Source organism: Choloepus didactylus, chromosome 3 (assembly GCF_015220235.1).
Source record: "Choloepus didactylus isolate mChoDid1 chromosome 3, mChoDid1.pri, whole genome shotgun sequence".
Taxonomy (NCBI): Eukaryota; Metazoa; Chordata; class Mammalia; order Pilosa; family Megalonychidae; genus Choloepus; species Choloepus didactylus.
Window position 1 is genome coordinate 46016098 of NC_051309.1, and position 26202 is coordinate 46042299.

General features: G+C 40.2%; 1 protein-coding gene and 1 pseudogene across 4 annotated transcripts in view; both read right to left on the reverse strand.

Annotated features, from left to right (window-relative positions):
• The window catches only part of ATP8A1 (ATPase phospholipid transporting 8A1), a 254190-nt gene that overhangs the window by 208267 nt on the left and 19721 nt on the right, over positions 1 to 26202 (reverse strand). For 3 of the 4 annotated variants that reach the window (XM_037829701.1, XM_037829703.1, XM_037829702.1), the window contains exons 2-4: positions 5538 to 5652; positions 3687 to 3786; positions 2787 to 2885 (exon numbers count right to left, since the gene is read on the reverse strand). In XM_037829701.1, coding sequence (XP_037685629.1) covers positions 2787 to 2885; positions 3687 to 3786; positions 5538 to 5652 — 314 coding nt within the window. Of the gene's footprint in view, positions 1 to 2786; positions 2886 to 3686; positions 3787 to 5537; positions 5653 to 26202 lie in introns of those variants that run through there. The other variant, XM_037829705.1, reaches the window with a different exon arrangement.
• Positions 18609 to 21750, reverse strand: LOC119529036 (annotated as a pseudogene).

Here is a 26202-nt window from a genome sequence, read left to right on the forward strand (position 1 = left end):
CTTCCTACCTGCAACTCGGGTCCCTTCTCTCAATCAGACCTGCAACTTCAATTATAAATGAAACCTAAATATATATATCTGCCATGACTCTCTTCTGTGCTCCAGACAGCTCCTTGACATAATCCTCTGGCATCTTCCTCAAGATACGTCAAATTATGTCCAAAAAGCAACCTATGACCTTAAACTCCCAACACTTTTTCCTTGTCTGACATGGAGCCATAGACCAACCACTTGCACAAAACAGGAACTTGAGAGTCATCTTTGTACCTTCTTCTCCCTCTCACTCCTACCCAATCCATTCCTTCACTCGATAAACAAGATATTTATTGAATACTTAGATATTAGTATTCAATGATATATTAGTATTCAATACTTAGTGCCAGGCACTCTTCCTAGTGCTGAGGATTCAACAATGAACAAAAGAGACAAAACCCCTTGTTCTCAAGGAGCTTACATTCTAGTAGGTGGAGACCGAATATGAACAAAATAAGTAAGACATTCAACATGTGGGATGGTGACAAGTTTTGTCAATTTTATTCCTATATATAGAGAGAGTTCATCTTTCTACTTTGCTCCATCTCCACCATTCTACTTAGTCTAAGATACACTCATTTTTCACAACTACTAGACTATTATTCTAATTTGTCTACCCAAATACTGCTTCCCTTTCAACCCATTTTCCATATTTTAGCCAAAGTTATGTTTTAAAAATGTAAACCTGATCATACCATCCATCCATTTAAAATTCTTCCAGTTTGATACTAGGATGATGACAACATAGTTGATATTCATTCATCACTTACTAAAAGCCATGCATCGTTCATAGGACTTCATCTGCATCATTTAACTCTCATAATAGGCCCATGCAGTTACTAGATTAATGTCTGTCCCTTCTTCTGGACTGCAAGCCCCATCATGGCTATTTTACTTCCTAGCATATCCCCAGTATTTGGTCCTTGCACCCTGTAGACACTGAATAAATGCTTTATAATGAATAAAGTCTACCAGTGTTTAAGTTAACCAGCGTATAGCAAAGTAGACATAATTTTAGTGGTGAATGTTTTTCAATTCAACAACCTTGATCCTTAGCATAAGAATTAATATTTACTATGACACAGCTTTTAAAAGAAAACATAACAAAACTAAGCATTCTCTATCAATTTTAGAGTATTTTCAAGTAAGAATATAAATCATTTGTTACTTATATGTAAAAACTGGATATTATGTTAAGTTGTCCAAAGCATCAACAGTTAAAATGCACTAGGGTGGTTAAGCCTGAGTGTTTCACCTGGGGGCAATTCTTATGTTTTATTCTAAATTAAAAAAAAATAACAATAACCTTATTTAATAGAATATGAAGGAATGTCTCCTAGAATGTAAGCTCGGTTTTATTCACTGATATAAGTCTGGTAGATTTTACTAATCCTCATCCATACTCAGTTCTCCTTTACTTCTGTGGACACCCCTCACTCCCCCCTTGCCATGTCACTAGTTTTAATATTGAGCCTTCAGCACATGCATGGATCCTTTATATGCCAGAGCATCGAAGGGAGATCTTGATTCTCTCTTTCCACTATTGCCAAGATCACCAGTGTTTCACACAACAGAGCCTTAAGTCAGGCTGGATCCCCGAGGAACTTCATGGAAGACAGGCATCTCCCAACCTACCTCTCTCCCCAGGAAAATCTGCAGTGTCCTTGAGTGAGTGGAAAAATAAACTTATATGTTAAGCCACAGACATTTGGGACAGGATTATTACTGCAGCAAAAGCTTAACCCAACCTAATTACATATCCTAAAGAACCCTGGCACTTAATAGTGATTTATTTGTTGAATGAATAAATGAATATATACATACGCATTACAATTACCAATACAGATAGTTCTTGATTATTCAACTACCTAAACTACAATTTTTTGTTTCCTTTTCTAGGAAGTAGTATTTCAAAATTTCTAATACTTTAGACTTTGATATAAACTTCCTAAATCATTCTTTTAGACAATGTTTTTTTTAAATTTCTTAACTCCCTAACTTCACTGGAAAACTAACTCACACAATACTATCATTACATTCTTCCGGGGCTGCCCGATTAGCTGCTTTCTAATTATATCCTGTGACTACATCTTGCCATTAGGGATACTATTTAAAAAAAAAATCTTCCTGGATGCCATTTTATTTACCATATATTTTCAAAGTCAGGTGTACAAGAAACCACAGTTAGAGAGTTTATACCTTCAAGAAGAAAAAGGAAAACAGATAGGGGAGGCAGTTTAGAGTAGTAATTTTAGATCGAGGTAGGGCTCTAGAGCTAAAATGCCAGGTTTGAATCCCAACAGCCCCAGTTATTAGCTGTGTGACCTTGAACAAGTTACCTTACCCCTCTGTGCCTCTTCCCCCTCATCTGTAAAATGGGGATAATATCAATACTATCTTAGAGGATTGTTAATCTGATTTAACAAATTAGAGTCTATAGAGCAAGCACGAGACCCCCAGAAGCTCAACAAATATTATCATTGGCGGCTCTTTACAATACCATGGAAAGAATTCAAATTACATTCTTTCATTACTAAACTTCAAAAATAAGAGAACACATTAACAAAATTAATCTCACAGAAATCAACAGGGATTAATGCTGGGGACGGATTCTATGTACTTTTAAGTCAAATGGGCATTTTAAACAGCCTGTGTCAACAATTAAATAACTTAAGAAGAAACTAATATATTTGAAAATACGTATTAAAAATAACAAAAAGTCACATTTGTTTATGAAAAAATTAAATACTTACAATATCTTCTATAATCTCTTTGACAGCTGCCACAGCTAAAATAAATAAGAGAGGAACCAGTGTTGTGTAACGACCTGTAGGTGATACATCAGGTATTTGCTATTTCAAGGGAAAAAAAACAAAAGAAAAAGAAATCCAGTGAAAAATAGTTTATAATAGATTTTAAAACAACAAAGTCATAGTACTGTCTAATATACGCCTCACTGATTTTACTATCTTGGCAGACTGACACTGGGCTAGGCAAATTGTTTACACCCATTATTACACGAGCAAAGCAGATTACAAAACAGTATGAATTATATGACCCCATTTTTGTAAACTGAATCAAATAAACTCCTTGGGAGAAAATTTTAAAAATTAGAAGTATATACACTCAGATTTTAACAGTAGTGGTTTCTGGGTGGTAGGATTAAGAGTTTTTAATTTTTTTCTTTATGCTTTGTTGTATGTTCTAATTCTTTTTTACAATGAACGTATGCTACTTTTAAACAAAATATAGCATTCTTTTTCTGAAGACAGTGAACTCAAATACAAGGAGAAACAAGAATTAAAGTGGTAATAAGACCTTATATTCTAAGGCTCAGAATTGACACTTTGTAGTTATCAAAATAAGTCAATATTTTAAGTAAAAGTCCCAGCCCCTTCATGACACAATATAACCAGTCCTAGCTATTATCAAATTTACAGAATGTTTAAACTAAGCTGATGAAAATAAATCAAATAGGCTCGACAAGGTAGTGGGATTCTGACACTGCTTGCAGCAGAGCCAGAAATGTCTGCCAAAATCAGCTTATCTCTCTGTGTTAGATAAGCTTCAGAGGATTAGTCAGGGGCTTAACAAAAACATTTATTAATACCTGAGCATTTGACTTTGAATTCAAATTTACAATGTGACTTTACCTGAAGCAGTGCAATAAAGAGAAAAAATGAATTAGCAGCTCTTCTGAACTGAGAGTAGAGAAATCTTGGAAGGAATGTGATTATGTTGTATTTTGCAGTGCTGGAAAATAAAAATGAAAAGTAGTATAAAACCAGATTACTCTGCAATCAGCACCTAAATTTACAAAGTTCTGCTGTCACTTATAAAAAATTAGATCATCAACATGTGCCTGCTGTTTCAAATTGGGAGAATATTCCAAAGGGTCATGAACGTAAAAGAAAAAAAGTGAAAGGAACTGGCTAAATAGTAAAGACCAAATACCACAGGTTTTATTTGCTGCGTATTATCTTTTGGCCTCTTTGGGCAAACTCGCTTAACTTTATTGGGAGTAGCCTACAAAGAAGAGCACCTTTAGTTAATATGGTGTGTATGATACGTTAATAAAAATAAAAACTTGCAAAATAACATCAGTAATTTGAGCAGGACCAGAAGATTGTAAACAGAAATACCTCCCTTGGATAACTTCAAGGAAATGGGGCATTTTCTGGGGTTCTGCCTGAATTTTCTTCATGGCCCCTCAAGGAACTTGGCCAGGACTCCACACTAAACACACCAGACATGCCCACCGACCGTCAGCGAGTTTCACTGCTCAGGTCTTAGACACACCCAGATCTTCCTCTCGTTTATCAAAGGGAGAGAGCTTTCCGTTACACCAGTAATGTTAATCTTGAAAGGAGATTAAAGAAGACACACGGGACACTCCCTAAACTGAAAAGCGTTACTACAGAATCTGAAGTAAACGTCAATGTTAAATCGTCATTTCTCAAATCCAGGAATTCTGTCACTGGAGAAACGCTCTATTGGTGCCGGGAACGGTCACTTAGTCCCAGAGGCCACAAGGCAGTATTGAGTGACCAGAGCTTATGCTGACACTGTTTATATTATTACTCAAAAGAAAACATGACACTGAAGTAATTCTCACAGTCCTCCAACCCTCAACACTACAGTAAATGTCCCAACTATCAAAAGTCAATATTTAAAGACTATTGAACCTAAAGGAGTTCTCAGTGGAGCTGCAACGACTTCTCCTAATGTTAAACCCCCTGTTAACTGTTAGGCAAAACTCCTCACTCTCAACACATACACAACACACCCTTAGAAGCTCTCCCACAACAGACATGACTGTTTACATAAAACCCACTCTTAGCTAAGGCAGCAGTCTGAGCAAGAACATAAACAAAAATTTTCCTTAATGTAATAACCTCCCTGATGTCAACTCCTTATCTTACCCTGAGCAAACCAATCCCCTGACATCCACTCCTCACTCCTCTATCTTACCCACCAACAATTATTCCCCCAATCCCCCTCCCAAAAAGCTATAAAACTGTACTCCTACTTTGTTCCAGGCTGTCACCAATTTTAGGCTTCAGTCTGCTTGTGCATGGCTACAATAAAACTTTCTCCAATTGAGTTTTGATCTCTTCTCTTCCCAGTGAAAAGACCTAACATTAACCAAAACCAATAATATGCTGTTCCATTAACAAGTTTAACACAAAGTTATTTACCCATGAGCAGCTTTCATTATTCAGACACTATATATAGAATCGGTAGAGTATGAGTGTGTGCTTTTTCAGCTTCTTCCTGCTTCCAAGTTCTTATTAACAGCTCATTTATTGGCTAGAAGACTGGAGAAAGAGTCTATTCACTGAGCCACCAGTGAGCTCTTAACATATTAGCTGGAATAACTGAAAGCCCTTTGCAAGCATTTTCTTCTGGGCCGGCGCCAGGGGAGGTGGCCTGGGGAGAGAGGGCACGTCCTATGGGGTCCTGCTGTGAGGGCTGGCCCCACAGCATCCTTTGGTAGAGCCTACCTGACGTGGTTATTGCAGAATTTTGTCAGCTGGGGCTGGTTGATGAATATAGTCCTTACTTCCTCCTGATCAGCTAGTGAAGTCTTCTCTGAAACATCATCAGTCTTCTCATAACCTTAAAAAGGGATAATTTTCTTATTTGATAAGAAATATTTCATTTTATTATTGGGAGCAAAAACATTTCATAACTATTTGAGAATCTAAAATATGTTGAAAGTTACATGCTTGTTTTTTAATAATAAAAAGGAAAATGTCCACACCTAATATTTCTACTAGATTAAAAGATAGCATTTAATAGTTATGTAAAAAGTTGATTCATTTTCAAAAACAACAACACCAATCTTCATTTTTTACCCCCATAGATGCTCAACTTAGTTCCTCCGATTACATAAAAGATGTCCAAAAGCAACAAAGAATTTTAAACTGGTTTATAGTTTTAGACAAGACTGAGATAAAGGAAATAAAAAGTATATTCAAAAATTTTAACACAAACTTTTAATATTTTTTGTGTTTGGTTTTTTTTTTTTAATTCTTTTTGGATGAAGAAAGAAGCAAAAATAAATATTAAGATTCATGAAGGCAACTGCCACAATTATCTAACTTACCATGATCAACTAATCTTTTTCCTCCAATTAGAACTTATGTTCATAAATTTTTACATTTCTTAAGATTCTGAGATTACAAATCATCTCACAATCACCTTAACAATGCAACAGGTTCAGGCTATTTCAATCAGGTACGACTTTGTTGCAATGTCATCAATGCTTTTTAAAATATATGGAGTTCTAGAAATACCGAGAATGAACAGGAAAATTTTTAAACAGTTTATTTTACTTTCTAGTGAGAATTAAATGAGATTAGATTAAATCAGTCCCTCACTCCTTTACTAGAAAGGGACAGCAATAGCACTCACCCATTTTTTTCTCTTTTCTGCCAACCCAATGCCAAGTCTTCCCCTAAGACCCACCAAAATGTGTCAAAGTCAGCGAACCTTCTCTGTGCTCCCAGCCTTCTGTGCCCATCCCCTCCCTAGGAAAGCACTTACGAGAAGGTTCTACTGCTGTTTTTTTATGAGTCTGCCTCCGCTTACCTGAATGGGAACTCCCTGAGACAACAGATGGTGTGTTACTCATCTTCCTAACACCAGTATTAACAGAGAACAGGCACTTAATAAATGTTTGACAAATAAATAGGACCAAGTGACAAAGGAGTGGTTACTTTTTTTTTTTTTTTGAGGGCAACAAGCAAAAGGTTCTCCACCCACTGATAAGGACACAGGGAAGGACAGCCAAGTGCTGTGACAAATTCTACCAGAAAAGCATGCCTTTGGGGGTTCTGTTATAATATGAAACCAGAAAATCATTTAATCTTTTTACAAAAGAGAGGAGCGTGAACAAAGGCACCAGGGGTGTAGGGGGATATGGGTCTGGGGAAATTGTGGGGTGTGAGAACATGTGAAGGGAGCTATGAACAAGTTGGCATTACTGAAGTACAGAGGGCAAGGTAAGGATGGGTGAGACATGACGCTGAAAAAATACACAGGGCCAGAACACAGGACTCATGCTGGTGAAGAAGTCTGGATCTCATCCTGCAGCTGGCAGCGAGCCCCTGAACGCCTTCCAAGAACAGGTGCAGGATGAGTGTCACATTTTATACTCCTTGTAACAGAGGCCATGGGCCCAAATTAGGTATGGCCATACCCATTATACCAGCTTTGCCCAAGGTCCCATACACATTAATTATAGTGCCAGTTTGAATATATTGTGTCCCCCAAATGCCATTATCTTTGATGTAATCATGTGTGGGCAGAGGTATCAGTGTTGATTAGACTGTAATTCTTTGAGCGTTTCTTTGGAATACGCCCCACCCAGCTGTGGGTGATGACTCTGATTGGCTAATTTCCATGGAGGTGTTGCTCTGCCCATTCGGGGTGGGTCTAAGTTGATTACTGGATCCATATAAATGAGCTGACATATCAGAAGGAACTCAGTGCTGCTGTGAGTGATGTTTTGCAGAGGAGCTACAGCCAAGAGGGACACTTGAAGAAAGCACAGAAGCTGCAGATGAGAGACAGCCGTTGAAAGCAGACTTTTGCTCCAGAGAAGCTGAGAGAGGGCAAATACCCCAAGTGCACCTAAGAGTGACATTCTTGAGGAACTGCAGCCTAGAGAGAAATGTCCTGGGAGAAAGCCCATTTTGAAACCACAACTTTGGAGCAGATGCCAGCCATGTGCCTTCCCAGCTAACAGAGGTTTCCCAGACACCACTGGCCATCCTCCAGTGAAGGTACCCAATTGCTGATGTGTTACCTTGGACACTTTATGGCCTTAAGACTGTAACTGTGTAACCAAATAAACCCCCTTTTATAAAAGCCAATCCATCTCTGGTGTTTTGCATTCCCGCAGCATTAGCAAACTAGAACAATTATCTTTTACTCTATCATGTTTGAGATACAACAGAAGCTTTTCCCCATTTTATATAATCAAAATTATACATATCAATTGTCAAATAGAGGCACAGCAATTTTAAAAACTCTTAAAAAAAATCCTTTATTAGACTGTCCTTAACCACAGTCCAGACGAGAACCACAGGGGACTGTTTCAGCACCTGGAATGGACAGACAGCTTCATTTAAACCAGCTCTCTGCTCATCACTCTGCTCTGAGCTGACTGATGTCTTCAGGTTGCACCTGCTTTGTGTGACTGGGCTTTTTTTTTGCCTGGTGAGGGTCTGGCCCTCAGATGTTCTTAGCTGAGGAGTTAGGTGTCACTTCTCACCCCACCATTACACTTACATTGGGGTCTCAAATGCTGCCTGGTCGAGATGGACATCATATCTCTCCCTCACTTATTAATTTGTGTTCAGGAATCTCTATGGGGCAAAGGACCCTCCTGGGACAAAAGGAATCAACCCCTTCCCTTAAATGGGAATCAGAGTAATTATAAAGCAACCCTAATGGACTTGTAGTATCCCAATCAAGGTCAGATAATAAGAGACCCTAAGGAAAAAACTCACCAAAATGAGAGGGACAGTGGTGACCTGTCCTCTCTTGCTCTCAAAGGTAGGGCCATTAAAGTGGGTTGATGGTTCTAGGCACAGAATACTGCTCTTCACCCAGGCACCTGCGCAGTATGGAAAAGTCTCAGGAAGACAATGTACATGAACCTGAATTTGTGGAATGAAAATCTTCCGGCTCAGCTAGTTCAGCTCCGGTATGCCCTAATGAAGTATGACACCAAGGAAGAGCAAGGAAGAGATCTACAGCAGAAGCAGGGAGTGAGGTACTCGGCCAATGGGAGCTGACGGCCACCCTGCCCTGTCTCCAGAGGGTTGTCAGAGCTTCAGTGCGCTCGGCTGCACAGGCACCCTCACCAGAGGTGACACGGTGATCCCATATGTAACTGAGGCCCACTCATGGGACGTCCAGAAGGCCAGAGGCTGCGGGCACCTCCTTGTTGTATGCATCTTGATTTCCTATTTATTTGTAACAGGTGGCCCCAGCTAGCAGTAAGCAAGCTTGATAACCTCAGGGCCTCAGGACTATTCAGGTGAGGGCACCTGGGAAAAAGGCCAGCACTCTTACTAATTTGCAAGGTGGGTGTTCACAATAATTATAATTTGAATCTTCAAGGAACTCGTATTGCACATTGTAGGAATGGGCAGGTTAGGTCTGGACATAGGGGTAACAACAACCCAGACTCCTTCCAGGATGAAGAAAAATAAGGCTCTTCTATTTGAATTAATAAGACAACACTTTGATGGAGATGAGAACAATCTGGATCTCATTCCGCTTCTGGGTTAAAGGTGAAAACACATTCCCTATATTCAATTTGAAAGTCACTCATTATGCACCAGACAACTCTATTTTATGCTTCTGTTTTTTTCTCTATAGCTTCCTTTTCAGAATTTATAACATTTATTGCAATCACCACCCTCGTTAGCTTTGATGACCATGTGAAGAGCTCTGTGCTCCCACTCGGGCAATGCCTTCACTGAGATATTGCTATATAGTGGTGGCAAAGGCAGTCAAAGGGAGAATCCCCTCACCACCCCACCCCAAACCCCAAAGAAGGTAAAACTAAGGTGGTTCAGCTGCCATTCCTTGCCATATGCAGTTCTTTCTACGGAACCTTTGTTTTGAGGAGGGAAGCCGTGTCTCTTAGAGGTTCGTTGAATAATTTAGAGGGCTTCTTCACATAGGTCATTAAAATTTACTAGTAGCTCTGAATCCACCTTAATGCTCCTAGGGTGTCCTAAGAACCGAGTCTGCTTTTGTGTCATCCCCTCACAGACTGAGGGGCAGGGAGGGAGCTAGCGGCAGTTCTCACTGAGTCTTCCTGGAAGTTCAGGCCTTTAGAAGCCTCCTTTGTCATTGGGTCATCCTAAATGTGAAGTATTTTGAAAGAAAGAAATACATCTTAAGCATGCTCTCTGGGATCCCTTAGAGCTTTTCCTGGCACAATGTTGCACCTAGTGGGCATGTAATACTCTCACCTTTAATGGAAATGGACCCCAAGGGATTTGGCACACTGATTCTGCGATCTCCTCGGTAACCATCCTCATTGGGTCAATACCAAGGCAGTCCAGAGTGACCTCTGAAGCCCACAGTAACAATCTGAATAATGGCCCCCCAAAATATCAGGTCCTAATCTCTGGACCCAGTGAATGTTATCTTTGCAGGTGTGATTTAGCTAAGGATTCTGAGATGGAGAGAGTATCCTGGATTGCCCAGGTGGGTCCTAAATGCAATCACAAGTGCCATTAAAAGACAGAGGTGGAGGGAGATTAGACAACAGGAGAAGGCCAAGGGAAGATGGAGGCAGAGACTGGAGTGAAGCAGCCACAGTCAAGGAAGGCCAGAGCCACCGGAAACTAGGAGAGACAGCAATGGATTCTCTCCTAGACCTCCTGGATGGAACACAACCCTGACGACATCCTGACTTTGGCCCAGGGGCACTGATCTCAGACTTTGGCCTCCGGAACTGTGAGAGAATGAATTTGTTTTAAGGCACCAAGTTTGTGGTAATTTGTTACAGCAGTCACAGGAAACTAAAACATCACCATGGAATGAGTTCAAACCCCACATCAAGTAGAGTCAAATGGATATTATTTGGTAAATGGCAAAAACCAGGAATAAAATGTGATCTTAGACAAGTTATGTACCATTATTAAGTTTCAGTTTCCTAGCCTATAAAGTAGAAATATATTGTATGCACCTCTTGGTATAGTTGGTATTAAATGAAAAAGTATATGCAAAATGCTCAAAAAAAGTCAAAAATTTATTAATTACATAATAAGTGTGTCCTAGTTTGCTAATGCTGCAGAATGCAAAACACCAGAGATGGATAGGCTTTTATAAAACGGGGGTTTATTTCGCTACACAGTTACAGTCTTAAGGCCACAAAACGTCCAAGGTAACACCTCAGCAATCGGGTACCTTCACCGGAGGATAGCCAACGGCATCTGGAAAAACCTCTGCTAGCTAGGAAGGCAGCTGGCATCCGCTCCAAAGCTCCAGCCTCAAAACAGCTTTCTCCCAGGACGCTCCTCTCTAGCAAGCTTGCTCCTCTTCAAAACATCACTCCCAGCTGCACTCCGTTTCCTCCCCCCAAGTCAGCTCATCTATATAGCTCCACCGATCAAGGCCCACCCTGAATGGGCGGGGCCACGCCTCCATGGGAACATCTCATCAGAATCATCTCCCACAGCTGGGTGGGGCACATTCCAAGCAAATCCAACCAGCACCAAAAACTTCTGCCCCACAAAACTACAAAGATAATGGCATTTGGGGGACACAATACATTCAAACCAGCACATTCCACCCCCTGGACCCCAAAATGACACTATCTTTCCAAATACAAAATGCATTCATTCCATCACAATATCACAAAAACTTAAATCATTTCAGTAACAAAAATTAAGCACAAAATCCCATCAAAATCAATTTAGGCGTGGTCAGTCCCAAGGCACAATCTTTCTTTAGCTGTGGATCTGTGAACTTAGAACAAGTTATGTGCTCCCAATATACAAAGGAAAGACATTCACAGGATAAACATTTCCATTGCCATAAGGAGAAACAGTAAGGAAAACAGTGTTAACAGGACCAAAACAGTTCCTAAAACCTGCAGGACAAACTCCATTAGATTTCAAAGTCCGAGAGTCATTTACAGAACAATGTTGCATCCTTGGGGTTTGAGAGAGCGGGAGCCTAACCCTTCCCAAGGGCCTTTTTGGCAGCTGTTTCCTCTCCAAATGCTTGGGTGAGTGCTCCAACATATCCACACATTGGGGAGACCACCTTCTTGGCCCCACCCTCCTCAAACATCGGGGCAGCTCCAGGATTCCCTTCCATCTCCGGGGCACACGCTCAACCCCTTCAGAACAGTATGGTGGCAGCCAGGCTCTCCGCAATTCCCTGGGAATGTGCTCCGCCCTCTTTGGGACCTCAGATGGCAAAACTCTTCCAGAGCATCGAGGCGGAAAGCCCGCCCTCAACCTCCAGGGCAAATTCACCCTTTCCATGCATGTGGGCTGCTCTGCTCTCCCAGCCCGAGACCTCCTGACTCCAGACCTCACCTCCATGGCTCTGTCTTTGAAGAGATTTTTTCTTTAATTTTTTCCTTGTCTGTCTCCTCCAGTCCAGACCGGCAATGGCTCTGTCTATAAAGATCTCGCAAAAATTCTGTTGGCTTTGCATGAAGCACACAGGGGTCAAAGCCATTAGACAACAGGAGTTTCCACAAATCCTTTCTGCTTAACTCCTTTTCCAATCTTGGCTTGTACTGAAATGGTGGCTGGGTTCCATGTTTGGTTACATCCTCACATTGGGCTATAGCTTCTGGGATTCCACTCCCTGGAAGCTCATAATTTTCCAAGCCATAAGCTTCTGGTTTCTTTGAACCCAAGAGTTCAGTTCTAAGTTTATCTCTCTCCGCTCGCATTTTACTATAAGCTGGAAGGAGAAGCCAGGTTACATCCTCCACACGTAGTCTGGAGATCTCCTCAGCTAAGTATTCCAGGTTGTTGTTTTCAAATTCTTCCTTCCATCTGACACCAGGACTCAATTTTGCCATTCTCTGCCACTTTAAAAGAAGGATCACCTTTCTTCCAGTTTGCAACAACACATTCATCATTTCTGCTCAAGTCCACATCAGAAGTATCTTTAGAGTCCATATTTCCATAAACAGTCTCTTTAAAGCAGTTTTGGCCTTTTCTATCAAGCTCCTCACAATTCTTCCAGAATCCTCCCCCTATCCATTTGAAAAGCCGTTCCAACATGTTTGGTATTTACAAACTCAGCAGCAAAAGCACCCCACTCCTCTGGTACCAAAATCTGTCTTAGTTTGCTAATGCTGCAGAATGCAAAACACCAGAGATGGATAGGCTTTTATAAAACGGGGGTTTATTTTGCTACACAGTTACAGTCTTAAGGCCACAAAACGTCCAAGGTAACACCTCAGCAATCGGGTACCTTCACCGGAGGATAGCCAATGGCATCCGGAAAAACCTCTGCTAGCTAGGAAGGCAGCTGGCGTCTGCTCCAAAGCTCCGGCCTCAAAACGGCTTTCTCCCAGGAGGTTCCTCGCTAGCAAGCTTGCTCCTCTTCAAAACATCACTCCCAGCTGCACTCCGTTTCCTCCCCCCGAGTCAGCTCCACCGATCAAGGCCCACCCTGAATGGGCGGGGCCACACCTCCATGGGAACATCTCATCAGAATCTTCTCCCACAGCTGGGTGGGGCACATTCCAAGCAAATCCAACCAGCACCAAAAACTTCTGCCCCACAAAACTACAAAGATAATGGCATTTGGGGGACACAATACATTCAAACTGGCACAAAGTGTATCCTATTATATTTAACATTGGTGCATAAGGATAAGTTCACATGCTGAGCCTCACAGAAATGGGAGGCTAGGGTATTGTTTCAGAATGGTAGTTCTTAATTTTTATTGTAATTGCCATTTCACCTCTTTCCCTTTATGTTGTAAGCCACCTAAATAGTATAACTCTGGTTCATAATAAACACTCAATGTCTGATGAATGAATTAAGAAATGAGCAAAAACATATTTTAACAATACCAATAGAAGATCTTTCTCTCAGAGGTAGAGATTAACCAAACTCATAAGACATAAATTCAAGACAGCCATCAGTTAACTTACGATGAGATAAAATTACCACAGGACTAAAGTAACTGACGTCCCATAATCAATTCAACTCCCCCTTGTTGGCCAACCTTGAAAGTCAAGTGACCAGGCGATAGTAAGACTGATGAGAACTGAATCCACTGATGGTTAGGGGAAATACGAGTCTAACAGCATCAGGCCAGCACAGCCTGATACACACATAAGGAGTAGATGCACCCATGGGACCAATATCTTCAATAACCTTGGCAATGCAGCCATTAATACTTCAAGTCTGTTGGCTTAAGCTTCTCCTCCTCTTCATGTAGCTGGGAATGGTACTCCCACTGTTTAATTCTATGACTCACCCTTTCCCTGACCATCCCTCCCTCCAAATTCAAATTGACATTTAATCTTTCAATGGGATTATAGTCAAACCCTGTAAATCCAGGAACCATTCTGCCCCTCTTGCAAGTAACTTTGGTCATATCATGTATTGATTTTACAAAGAAATGAGAAGGCAAGCTCATTTCCCTCATTTCCAAGTGCCTGGGGGACATTTCAACACAGCCGCCAAGGACAGACCATAAACTCAGGATGATAACGACACCAGATACACACTCCTATGTTACCTTCACCACATCTTGGATTCTTCTGGAGAATCACTCAGGCATTCACCCCAGTGTCCTTGGTGCTCAGTGAGACATTTGACATCCACCAATAGTATCATCACTCTTCTTAATCTCAAAGTTCTAAAGAGCAAACACAGGCAGGAACCTTCACATGCCCCTTACTTTGAGGAATAGACTTGAGTAAGGCTCTTACTCTAATACAGCCCATTTCTCTAGTGGCTTCTGAAACACCTTAGCTTCATTCAACACTGTTCTCTCCAAGGTTGTACAACTCAAAGCCAGCCAAAATCAAATCAGCTCCCAGATAAATTATTCTGGCCTAGTTTTTCTTGAAATGAATGAGAAGACTTTTTCTTCTTCATGCCAAATGAAACAGATAGATAATGAAATAGCAGTTCAGAACCCCAGCTATATTGAAAATTCTGTATTTGGTCTGTAATGTCCCACTTGATTTTTTTCTTCCCCCACAGTAGAAAAACGGTTTTGTGGTTTATTTTGACAAAAGATAAAATCACTTCGTATTTCCTAGAAACACACCAAAAAAACCAGGGTTTTATTCCAGGCCAAAGTTTGCACTTTTAGTTATAAAACAACTAAATGCCATTTCCAGACCTCTGAAGGACTGACAATTTTGGAGTAGTAAAATTAACAGTCACATATTACTTTTAGCTACTGTATGTGCTGCAGTAAGATATTACTGAGTATTACTAAATAAGGATGTACAAGTAACGCCATCCTGGAGACTATATCAGCTACCAGCTGCACTGTCAGGAAAGCATAAGCATGCTGATGCATCAGAATCTTCATTCAGGACCCTGAAGCTGTGCAAGTGTCCATCATCCCCTAACAGTGTTAGTCATTAAACCCATTCTCCACTTAGTGGCTGTGAGGAGAGTTCTGGCTCTTCTACCAAGTAATTACATGATCCTGCAAAAACTACTTGATCCCTGGGGGTTACTCTCTTCCCTTGTAAAATGAGGAAGCTAGGCTAATAACCTGACATTCTCTTTCAGTTCTAAAACCCTGTGAAATCAGTATCTGCTAGACATCACGCAGAAAAAAGGTCAACACCTCATCTGTTCAGAAGAACAGGGAAATTTAGAAAACGATATTAAAAAAAAAAAAAAGTTTTCTCCTTGAGACTTCTGGTGGTTTGAAGCTGTATGTAACCGAGAAAAGCATGTTCTTTAATCCATTCCTGTGGGTATAAACCCACTGTAAGTAGGATCTTTCGATGAGGCTATTTCAATTAAGGTGTGACCCACCTCATTCAGGATTGGTCTTAATCCTGTTACTGGACTCCTTTATAAATGGAATGAACACAGAGAGAGAAGAGAGAAAGCCACTGTGGGAACCCCAGGCACAGGGCATTCACCAAGGGCCTTGAAAACTGCACACAGCAGCTTGCATGACCTAGGTCAATTGAGGTTTGACCTATTCTTCTTGTAATACCCGATGCTAACTGTAATCCATTCCTGAAACTAGCTCCTCCCTGAGATTCCCTGAGATACTGTTATCTCTATAATCCTCTCCTCCTCCTTGTTGATTACAATCACCCCCTCCCTACCTTGCATGTCCCTGGCTCCCTGCCTTATGCTCTCCTACCCAATGGAATGTCGAGCCCCTATAAGCAGCTTATTCAGCCCCCCAAAGGGTGGACTATTTTCACGTTGTGCTCTGAACTGGCCGCCATTCAGAGCAGCTCCTGAATCCATTCAGAGAAGCTCCTGAATTCTGGGCAACATGACCAACTTCCATTTTTCCCCTTGTAAGTAAGCCCTGAATAAAAAGTTCATGCCTCTGAACACGCCTGGCGTCTTTGGCCTCTCAGCAGCAAAGGCCCACTTGGGCCATGACAGCCACAGAAGCAAGAAGCTGGAAGCAACAAAACCCAGAAGAGAAGGGAGAGACCAGCAGAAGCCACCGTGTGCCTTGCATGATAGACGAGCCAAGGATCGCCAGCAGCTGGTCCTCATAAAGAAAGCATCACCTTGATGATGCCTTGATTTGGACATTCTCACAGCCTCAAACTGTAATAAATTCCACTGTTTAAAGCCAATCCATTTCATGGTATCTGCTTTGAGCAGCCTAGGAAACTAAAATAAGCCTTTATTGAGACATTCTACAGCAAGTTGTCTTACTTAATCTGCACCCAACACTCAGTCACAAAATCAAATGATGCTTTGTGATCATGGCTAAATCTCCCTATTTGAAAAGATAAGCAATGACTATAATCTGTTGCAACTGCCTGGTACCCACTGACCAGTAACTACTGGGTCACTGAATATGTTGACATATAGTTTTCCTTTCTTCCTCTGTCCAGAGTTATTGCCACATGATCATGTGCATAAAGAATAATGCAATGGGGGAGGGGGGAGAGGGCGGAGGGTGTGTGTGTGTGCTAAATAGCTATTTAAGTGTAAAAGCTTTGGGCCCTCTCATACAATTACAGCAAAAGTGCCATCTCTGAAATTTTCCATTTCTCATCACAAACATCACTGTCCAACAGTAAGAGCCATTGTTCATTAGATTGTTCATTTGTTCATTCATTCATTCAACATATTTAAGTGCCTACTAGGTACCAAGTGACTAACAGAACTCTCTGTGCCTCAGTTTCATCATCTATAAAATGGAGACAATGAAAGTACTTACCCCAAAGGAGGGTTGCAAAGACCCAGTGAGTTAATATATGTAAAGGACAATGCCTGAAAAAAATAAATAAATGAAAGAACAGCGCCTGGCACATAGTCAAGTAAGAACTCAATAAATATTAGCTATTTTCATTGTTGTTGCTGTTATCACTGCTGCTGTAGCTACTACTACTGCTTTATACTGCGTGGCAGAGGCTTCTCCAAGGAGACCACTGATTTGAATGACACACAAGCAAAGGTAAGGGATAATACAAACCCAGGAAGGAAACAGGAACAAAGCCCTTGAGCCAAGAAGGAGCTTACGATGCCTGGAATAATAGGACCAGTGACAGCTGAATAGGCAGAGCATCTAAAGAAAGGCAGGACCAGATGGGAGAAACACTAACAAACTTCAATTCTTACTTTTTATGAGCTAGGAATCCACCGAAAAGTTTTAAACAGGAAGACCATTTTGAGGCTATTGTGGAATTCAGGTAAAAGACAATGGGGCCTGATGAAGACGATTGTATAACAATGTAGATTACAAGGGGTGACAGTGTGATCGTGAAAACCTTGTGGATCGCACTCCCTTTATCCAGTGTATGGATGGATAATAGAAAAATGGGGACAAAAACTAAATGAAAAATAGGGTGGGGATGAAAAATGGGGGAGGGGATGATTTGGGTGTTTTTATTTTTATTTTTTATACTTATTCTGATTCTGGTGTAAGGAAAGTGTTCAAAAATAGATTGGGGTGATGAAGGCATAACTATGTGATGGTATTGTGAACAGCTGATTGTACACCATGGATGACTGTATGGTATGTGAACATATCTCAGTAAAACTGAATTTAAAAAAAAAAGACAATGGGGCCTGGATTAGTTTATGGTGGCAGATAAGAAAAGTGATAGACACATGACATTTTGTGGACGCAGAGATGGCAAAACGCTTCTAGACTCTTAACATCTTTCATTATCATTCCACCATTTATGATGCCACATGTACCCACACTCTGACACTACTGCAAATTAAAAATCCAAGACTTAAATGAAATTTAGTATTTTAAATAAACAGATGATTAATAATTTAATGAACAGTATTTTCTTTATAGCCAACCAACCTTTGCCTTAGGTATCAGTTATCTTTTTCTCATTTATAATATAGTAATCAATAACATTTAAAATATAGAATATAGTCAAGAAAGGCATTAGGGAATTATATCTGGAACCACAGACTACAGAATGAGAGAGACAGTTAAGGATCATAAGTTAAGAGCTGTCACCTTGGAAAAATTACTTAACTCTTAGGCCCCCTTCATAGCTTTTTGTGGGGATTAAATAAAATAATGCAGCAAAGTACTCAGGACAGTTCCTGGCTCATCATACATATGTAATAAATTCTAGTTATTATTTTGTAATCTACTAGCACCATTGGTTTTATTGCTGACAAAAGAAAAAAATCTTCCTTTCATTTGGAAAAGGTATTTGCTTTATTTAAAGTAGTATTTTTTTCCCATTCTTTATATGGGTTGAAACTATTTTTTCCTTGCAAATCTGCTTTACCTTTCTTCAAATAATAATATCCACCATGGCTACATCTTGTTCTGAAGGGAAAACAGGAGGTCTATCAACAGGTTTGATCAGGATGTCTCAGGCAATGGCTCCTTTCTTCATGAAGAATCTTTTCATGTTAATTCTGAGCCTGGGGAGGTTGGGTTGGCTGAGTTGATCATCTTGGTTGGCCATCACCTCCTCTACGGAGTTCAAGCCTTTGGTTGTGGGTACCTGTTTTAGTTATCTAGGCTGTTCAAAGCAGATACCATGAAATGGGTTGGCTTTAAGCAATGGGAATTTATTAGCTTACAGTTTGAGGCCATGAGAACTTCCAAATCCAGGCATCATCAAGGCAATGCTTTCTTCCCCAAAACCAGCTGCCGGTAATCCTTGGCTCTTCTGCTACATGGCAAGGCACATGGCAGCGTCTGCTGGTCTCTCCCTTCTCTTCCAAGTTTCACTGCTTTCAACTTATTGCTTCCATGGCTTTCTCTCTTCTCTCTCTCTCTGCATTAATTTCATTTATAAAGGAGTCCAGTAACAGGATTAAAACCAATCCTGAATGAGGTGGGTCATACCTTATCTGAAGTAGTCTCATCAACAGGTCTTACTTATAGTGGGTTTACACCCACAAGAATGGATTAGATTTAAGAACATGTTTTTCTGGGATACATACAGCTTCAAACCACCACAGTACCTTCTTCCTCCCACACCTTTGTCTGAATGGGCCTGATGTTGCTTAGTAGTACCTCTTCATGGTTTCCATAATTAATGAATTTAACAACTACTGTCATCCACAAAGAATGGAGAGCTTCAACTTTTGCTCGATAAAACCTGGTGTCTTCCCAATAAAGTGCAATGTATTCAACTCCAGGTTTGCTTGTTTTTGCACACTCCATACAAAGAGATGATTCTAGTACTTTTCCTGGTTTAATTGGCTCAGATTTTCTTTTGGGCCCATTATTATAAAATATTTTATCATCACAGGATGTAGCTGTGATAGGTCTTGCAGACTTAAGTCTTACCTCTGCTTCAGGGCCATGTCTGTCTCTCCACTTGTGACACCAATGAAACTAGTTCTAACAGAATTCTGGTAATCAGTATTTACATTACATTTTTTTTTAAAAAAAAGACTAATTAAAAGCTTCATTATTTATTGTTTGTGGTTTCCTGTCATAAAACTGATAAAGATTTGCTGTTCAGTGTTCTGGTTTACCATGTTTTTTGTCATTATAATCTATGGTTTCTTGAGGAAATGGATTTTCCTTTCCCTCTGCATAGAATGGACTTTTTCCTGGTGTGCTTTGCATACAACTCTCTCTCTTTTTAAAAGCACCATCATTGTACTGAGAACTCAAAAGAATGTGAAGTATCTTTAGTTTTATCAGATCTAAAATATGGTCTACCACACTTGTCTTGATTCTCTCCTTCCGCCCATGCTTCAGATCCTGAAGAACTTTGTCTTTCAGGACCTCTGTTTCTAGGTAATCCACTGACTTCTAAAATTGACTTTGAATTTTGAGTGTCTCTTTGAAAATGAGGTTTTTCATTTCTTGGCTGCCTGGTACCACTTTGCAGACCATGTTTCGGTTAATTATCTTTTACTCCATTTTATTCAGTATTTGACAATCCATGTCACCAGTGAGGAAGCTGATGCGGCTGTGATTTAAGTTTTTCCACATTCAAAGTTCCCATATAGACCCAAAAAATCAAGTAACGGGCTTGGTGCTGGTGGCCTTGCATTTCCCAGATCCTCTTCATCTTCAGATCTTATCCGCCCACTGCCTATTCCTTTACCTTTCAGAGGTGAACCCATAACAGGTTTCTGTTTATTGTTATTAAGAAATATGTATGATGCTGCCTCTAAATTATTGCCATCATCCATAATATCTTGCCACGATGCTTCTTAACTGAAGTCCATTTCTGTTACATGCTTCATAGCTTTCTCATCAACCAGTTCTCTATAGACACCTTCAGGTTTTCCCTCAGATTTGGCTGACTTTTTTTAGGTAAAACTTCCTTATTTAGATTTGTGATATTACAAGAGCTGGGATTTCTATTGATGACAGGGTCATTGGTATTGTTTATACCACTATAGTTGTTGCCTAATTTCATAATCAAAGGAAATGCTCAAGTTCAGAGGAGTTAGTTGAAATGTAGATGTAATTTTTGTCCAATACAATTTTATTGACCCCCTAGCCTACCTCTCTCTGATTTCTATCCACAGACCCCTCAGTAATCCAATGATCCTAGGTTAAGAATGCAACTTTCATACCAGGTGAATTCGTGCATATCTGTTTTTTAGAAATAACACTCATTTTTAGGATGTCATTTTATGTTGGCTCAATTTTGTGAATTTGGAGTTCATGACTCAAACTTCCTATTTCTGAACATATCTAAACCAATGTTATAAAGAAGCACTTGCACATGCTTTTTTAGTACTCATTTTTTAGTACTGAGATTACTTCTAGCACCACCATCAACTCCTCTTAATGTTTTGGTTTCTTTGCACTTTGCAACTTCTGCAATGGCAGCAGTCCTTTGCTTTAAAAACTCACCATTACCATTTATAGGTTTGACAAACATAATAAATTGTTCCTCTGCTATCCACTTGTAAATGAGATACACATTTCTGTCGAAAAGGCACAAAAGGATGTTTTCTACCTTCGATTACAACATTGCTTCCACTGTATTTTCACAAGCTTCTCTGTAATTTCCCATTTCTCAATAGGTGCTCCACTTCACCACCAAAAACTGTGATGTTAAGAGTCATTCAAGAGCAGGAATCCATTTTTTTAAGTCAACAATGCCTGAGAGCTTAATTTTAGTTCCAGGTGGGGTGTTAGGCTTATTCTTGATATATTATAAAATTTTACTGCTGGGCAACTTATATGACCAACAGTCATCTGTGAATGCAGCATTCTTGGTACAGCCTGAGATTCTTCATTATCCTTTGGTGTAGCAACAGTGCAAATTTTCTGAATCTGCAAAACACATGAACCTTCAAGCTCTTCTACCTTTACACCACTGACGTCACTGAGGAGGAATTTCTTGCCAATTGTTCTTAGACACTGAGAGCAATCAAGATGATGTCACTTATTGTGACTTTGTCAGGAGAACTTGTGCATACTTCAATGCTGTCATCTAAGATACCCACTTGCCTGGGAACCCTGGCCATGATAAGTGCTTAGGCGAGGAGTGGTAGAGGTCTAGGGTGGGGGTGGAGAGAGGACTTCCCACTAGAGACCAAAAACTAAAAAATTCTAAATTCTAGCTATTATTTCTATTACTGAAATCAGAAAAACAGACCATGATGGGGGGGGGGGTAAGGGGGAGAATAGGCTTTGTAGTCAGTTCTGTGTTTAAATTCAGATTATGACACTTCTAAATAATACTGGGAAAATTATTTATCTTCTGAACTTTAGCTTCTTCATTCATAATAATTGGGTTAATATGAAGATGAAATGACTTTATGTTAGCAATGTAGCATCATACTTACCACTCAAAAGTTCCTATCACCGTATCCTCCTCAGAGATGATAAAGTCAATCCTCTTTAAAAATACTTATTTTGGGAAAAACAAATCTTAAGGACACCAATATAGGTACTAAGATTTCTTATTTATTTAGCTAATATTTAAAGTTGTGACCAGTGAATAAATCTAGACAGTAAAAAATGGATTTTCCCCTACAATTTTGCAAATTAATACTAAATAAGTCCATGTTTCCCCCAAATTTGTCATCTCTATAGAGGTTATGCAACAGAAATGCAGAGGTGGGTAGGTGGGAGGGAGAACAGAACAAGATACAAAACCATTTTGTTGCCTGGTAATATGGTTATAGAACAATTAAGTTTTTGCAGACTCAACTTTATTGTAATTATAAGTAAGAGTATAATTGGAATCAGGATATCTATTATATTATCTCCCAAACATATTCAGAAAAGTCCAATTATACATCCTTTTACTCAATGGCTTCCAATATTAGACATGAAAGCAACCATACTAATTGCTCAAGCTTCTTGACCTAGATTGAGGTCATTAAACAAACAGTCATGCTTGCAACAGCAACAGACTCTAATAAAAGAATATTAATTGCAGAACTAGCCAGAGACTTTAGAGGCACACTGCAGAACTTAGGTGTGATTCAAGTTAGGTGCTACTTTGTAGGACATTATGAGTGCTACCCATGGTCCTTTTCAAAGACTTAATATGTTTTTTTTTTGTTGTTCTCTAGGGAAAATAAATAATAAATTAAAAGCCCTCATCTAGTAATTTTAGTTCAAGTTTCTGTAACAAAACAATCTTTGGCTGAACAGTTTAGAGGTTTACATGTTATTTATTTTGTTTTCAGTGGTAACTTATATCTATTGTTTCTAGAATTAGAAATACAGAGATAGTTACTGGAGCTACAAAGGAGTTCAAGAAATCTCGCAGACCGTATTGCTGGAACAGAACTCCGAATGTTTGACTATGAACCTGACAGTAGCTGTTCAGACAGAGAGGGCAAAAAAGGAAGGAATGCCAGTCTGGGAAACAAAGACTGGGTGTTCTGAGGTTAAGACTTTCAAACTACATTTTCAAAAGTGGCATTGAAAAAAATCAAACACCTTTATAAGCCTCAGAATTAAATGGAAACTGTTCAGCAATATGTCTCAAATTTCTAGACCACAACTGCAGTAGCCAGAGGGGAAATGGAATTTTCAGCGGTATCTGTATACCTTCCCTATACTGTGTGCTGATCCAGGCTCTGTATAATGGACATCTACTGCTCTTTCCAGCTCAGCATCCACTCCTCCTGGAAACAGTCCACAGGTTTCCTTTGAAGAACTCCATTTACCCCCAATGCAGGCAGTTTGGGATGGATGGTCCATTATCCTGCCTCTCTTTGACTTAGAGGTGGGCAGATGGTTCACACAAGGCCAATCACAGTCACTTTGCAGGTTGGGCAGATGGAAAGACTGAGCATAGAGAGGGCTGATACAACGGCATCATGAAGTGACCGTCCACTAGTCAAACTCCTTCAATCATCCTCGACGTGCCTGGTAAGCTTTTCCTTTGATTCTGGGAACTACTCCATCTACTTAAATGACCAGAAGCAAAGTCCTGTCTTGATGTTCATCTAACGTAGGTGGGCACTGACACCCTATCTGAACTGGCCAGCCTTTTATTCCAGAAGCTAAATCCTGTTCCCTGTCTCCCAATCACTAGCTGAAATCTGCATGGAATGATGACCTGGAACCACAATGCAACCAACCACCCTGCTCATGGGATCAGCAGATTGCCTGGAGTCTCCCCCAATAGGCCCTACTTGCTAAATCAGATCTGCTCTGATATTAACAGATGACCTAAGCAAGCCCAGAGTCCAGCAAGCCCTGGGAAAATTGTGGGTTGCCACCCCAAGGCACCTGGACAATAGACAAAAAACCTTAGATATCCTTTGCCCTCTTGCTTATGCATCTGTAATCCTAGCTCATTACCGTCAAGTCCACATGAGTTATAACAAAAGTGTTAGAACAAGAAATCCACTTGCCCTTTGTGCTGGTTTGAATCTATTATGTACCCCAGCAAAGCCATATTCTTTTAATTCAATCTTGTGGTGCAGACTTATTGTGAGTGGGATCTTTTGATTAGATTACTTCCATGGAGATGTTACCCTGCCCATTCAAGATGGGTCTTAATTAGTTTCTGGAGTCCTTAATAAAGCTCAGAGAGAGAGCGAGAAACAGCTCAGAGCCCACACAGAACCCGACCCAGATGTTTGGAGATGCTAAGCTAAGAGATGAAGCCTAGAGTTTGCCCTCTAAAGAAGCTAAGTGAGAACCCACAGACACTTAAGGAGGAAGCTACTGGAATTAGAAGCTGAAAGCAATGCAACCTGGGAGCAAAGGACCAGCAGAAACTAGCCACATGCCTTCCCAGCTGATAGAGGTGTTCCAGAGGCCAACGGCCTTTTCCTCAGAAAAGGTATCTACCTCTTGATGCCTTAATTTGGACATTTTCAAGGCCTTATAACTGTAAATTTCTGAACTAATAAACCCCTATTGTAAAAGCCAACTCATTTCTGGTATATTGCATTTCCAGCAGCTTTAGCAAACCAGAACATTCTTATAGTGCAAAACACCGTTATTTGTTTCAAAAAGTAGATTGTCTTTCATCTCACAAAAGGGTGTACTCTTTTAAAGGATTCTTCTCAAAATGATGAAGGTGAGCAAACCCTGTATCTAATATGGAGACCGGCTCACAACCAGAGAGCCAGTGTGCAACAGAGCCAGGACAACATTTGGAGTTGGTCCGTCCCACCTCTAGAGCCCTTATATTGACAGACGCATTCATTCATTCATTCAACAATTAAGCTTAACCTCACCTCTCTCTCTTAACTGCATTTCTCCTTTCCTGACACTTTTCCATCTCAACACAGTTTTTCCAAACACTACTCTCTCCCTCCCCTCATGGCCTTCTAGCTGCTATTTAGATATTAAAGCACCCACCCTGACCAATCTTCCTTAAAGCATTCTTATAGAGATTTCGTATATATCCTATTCGTTAAAGACTACCATACCCCCATACTTAGATTCTGGCCGAAAACTTAAGACATATAGCAACTGAGAATATAACAGATGTTACTGAAGCACATAACTTGTACACTGAGCATGGGACAAGCAGAAAGGCATGTGTTAGTGTGCCATTTGAATATACTATGTCCCCCAAAATGCCATCATCTTTGATGCAATCTTGTGTGGGCACACATATTAGTGTTGATTAGATTCTAATTCTTTGATTGTTTCCATGGAGATGCAACCCACCCAACTGTAGGTGATAACTCTGGATAATTTCCATAGAGGTGTGGCTCTGCCCATTTGGCGTGGGCCTTGATTAGTTTACTAGAGCACTATATAGGCTCAGACAGAAGGAGCTCACTGCTAGCTGCAGCTGAGAGACACATTTTGAAGATGGACATTGGAAGCTGACACTGACATTTTGGAGAATGCCATTTTGAAACACAACCTGGGAGCCAGCAGACGCTGGCCACGTGTGTTCCCAGCTAACAGAGGTTTCTGGATGCCATCGGCCATCCTTCAGTGAAGGTACTCTGTTGCCTTGGACACTTTATGGCCTTAAGACTATAACTTTGTAACCAAATAAACCCCCTTTATAAAAGCCAATCCATTTCTGATGCTCTGCATTTCAGCAGAATTAGCAAACCAGAACAGTTAGTATCTATCAGGTGAGTCACTCTAACATGAAAAAGCAACATAAATAACATTGAGGCTGTCCCTTCCATGCAAGAAATATTTACTAACTTTTTAATTTTAATATCAGATATTCAAAAATTCCCTGCCCATATGCACACTATTATATTTTCCTCTCAGGACTTGTCATCATACATGGTAAATGATATTTTTTTCTTTAAATGTCTGCTGTGAATTGATCTAAAAATAAGCAAGTGTGAACACACATCAACAGCATTTCTTGTCTACAACAGAAAAAAAATAATGGCTTAACACTTCCTGAACGCATGCTGAATTGCTCAAGCTCAAAAAGTAGTACTACAAATTCTAAGTGGTGGATACCGGAAAAAAAGGATCCTTAGCATTCAGAAGAAACCCTATCCTTTCACAGTATTACATGAGAAACTCTAAGGTATGTCTAGTGTTGTGCCTCATACGTAGTAATACTCAGTCTCCTTGGTCTCCAGCCCTGGATATTGACCCAGAAAAATAATCATCCAA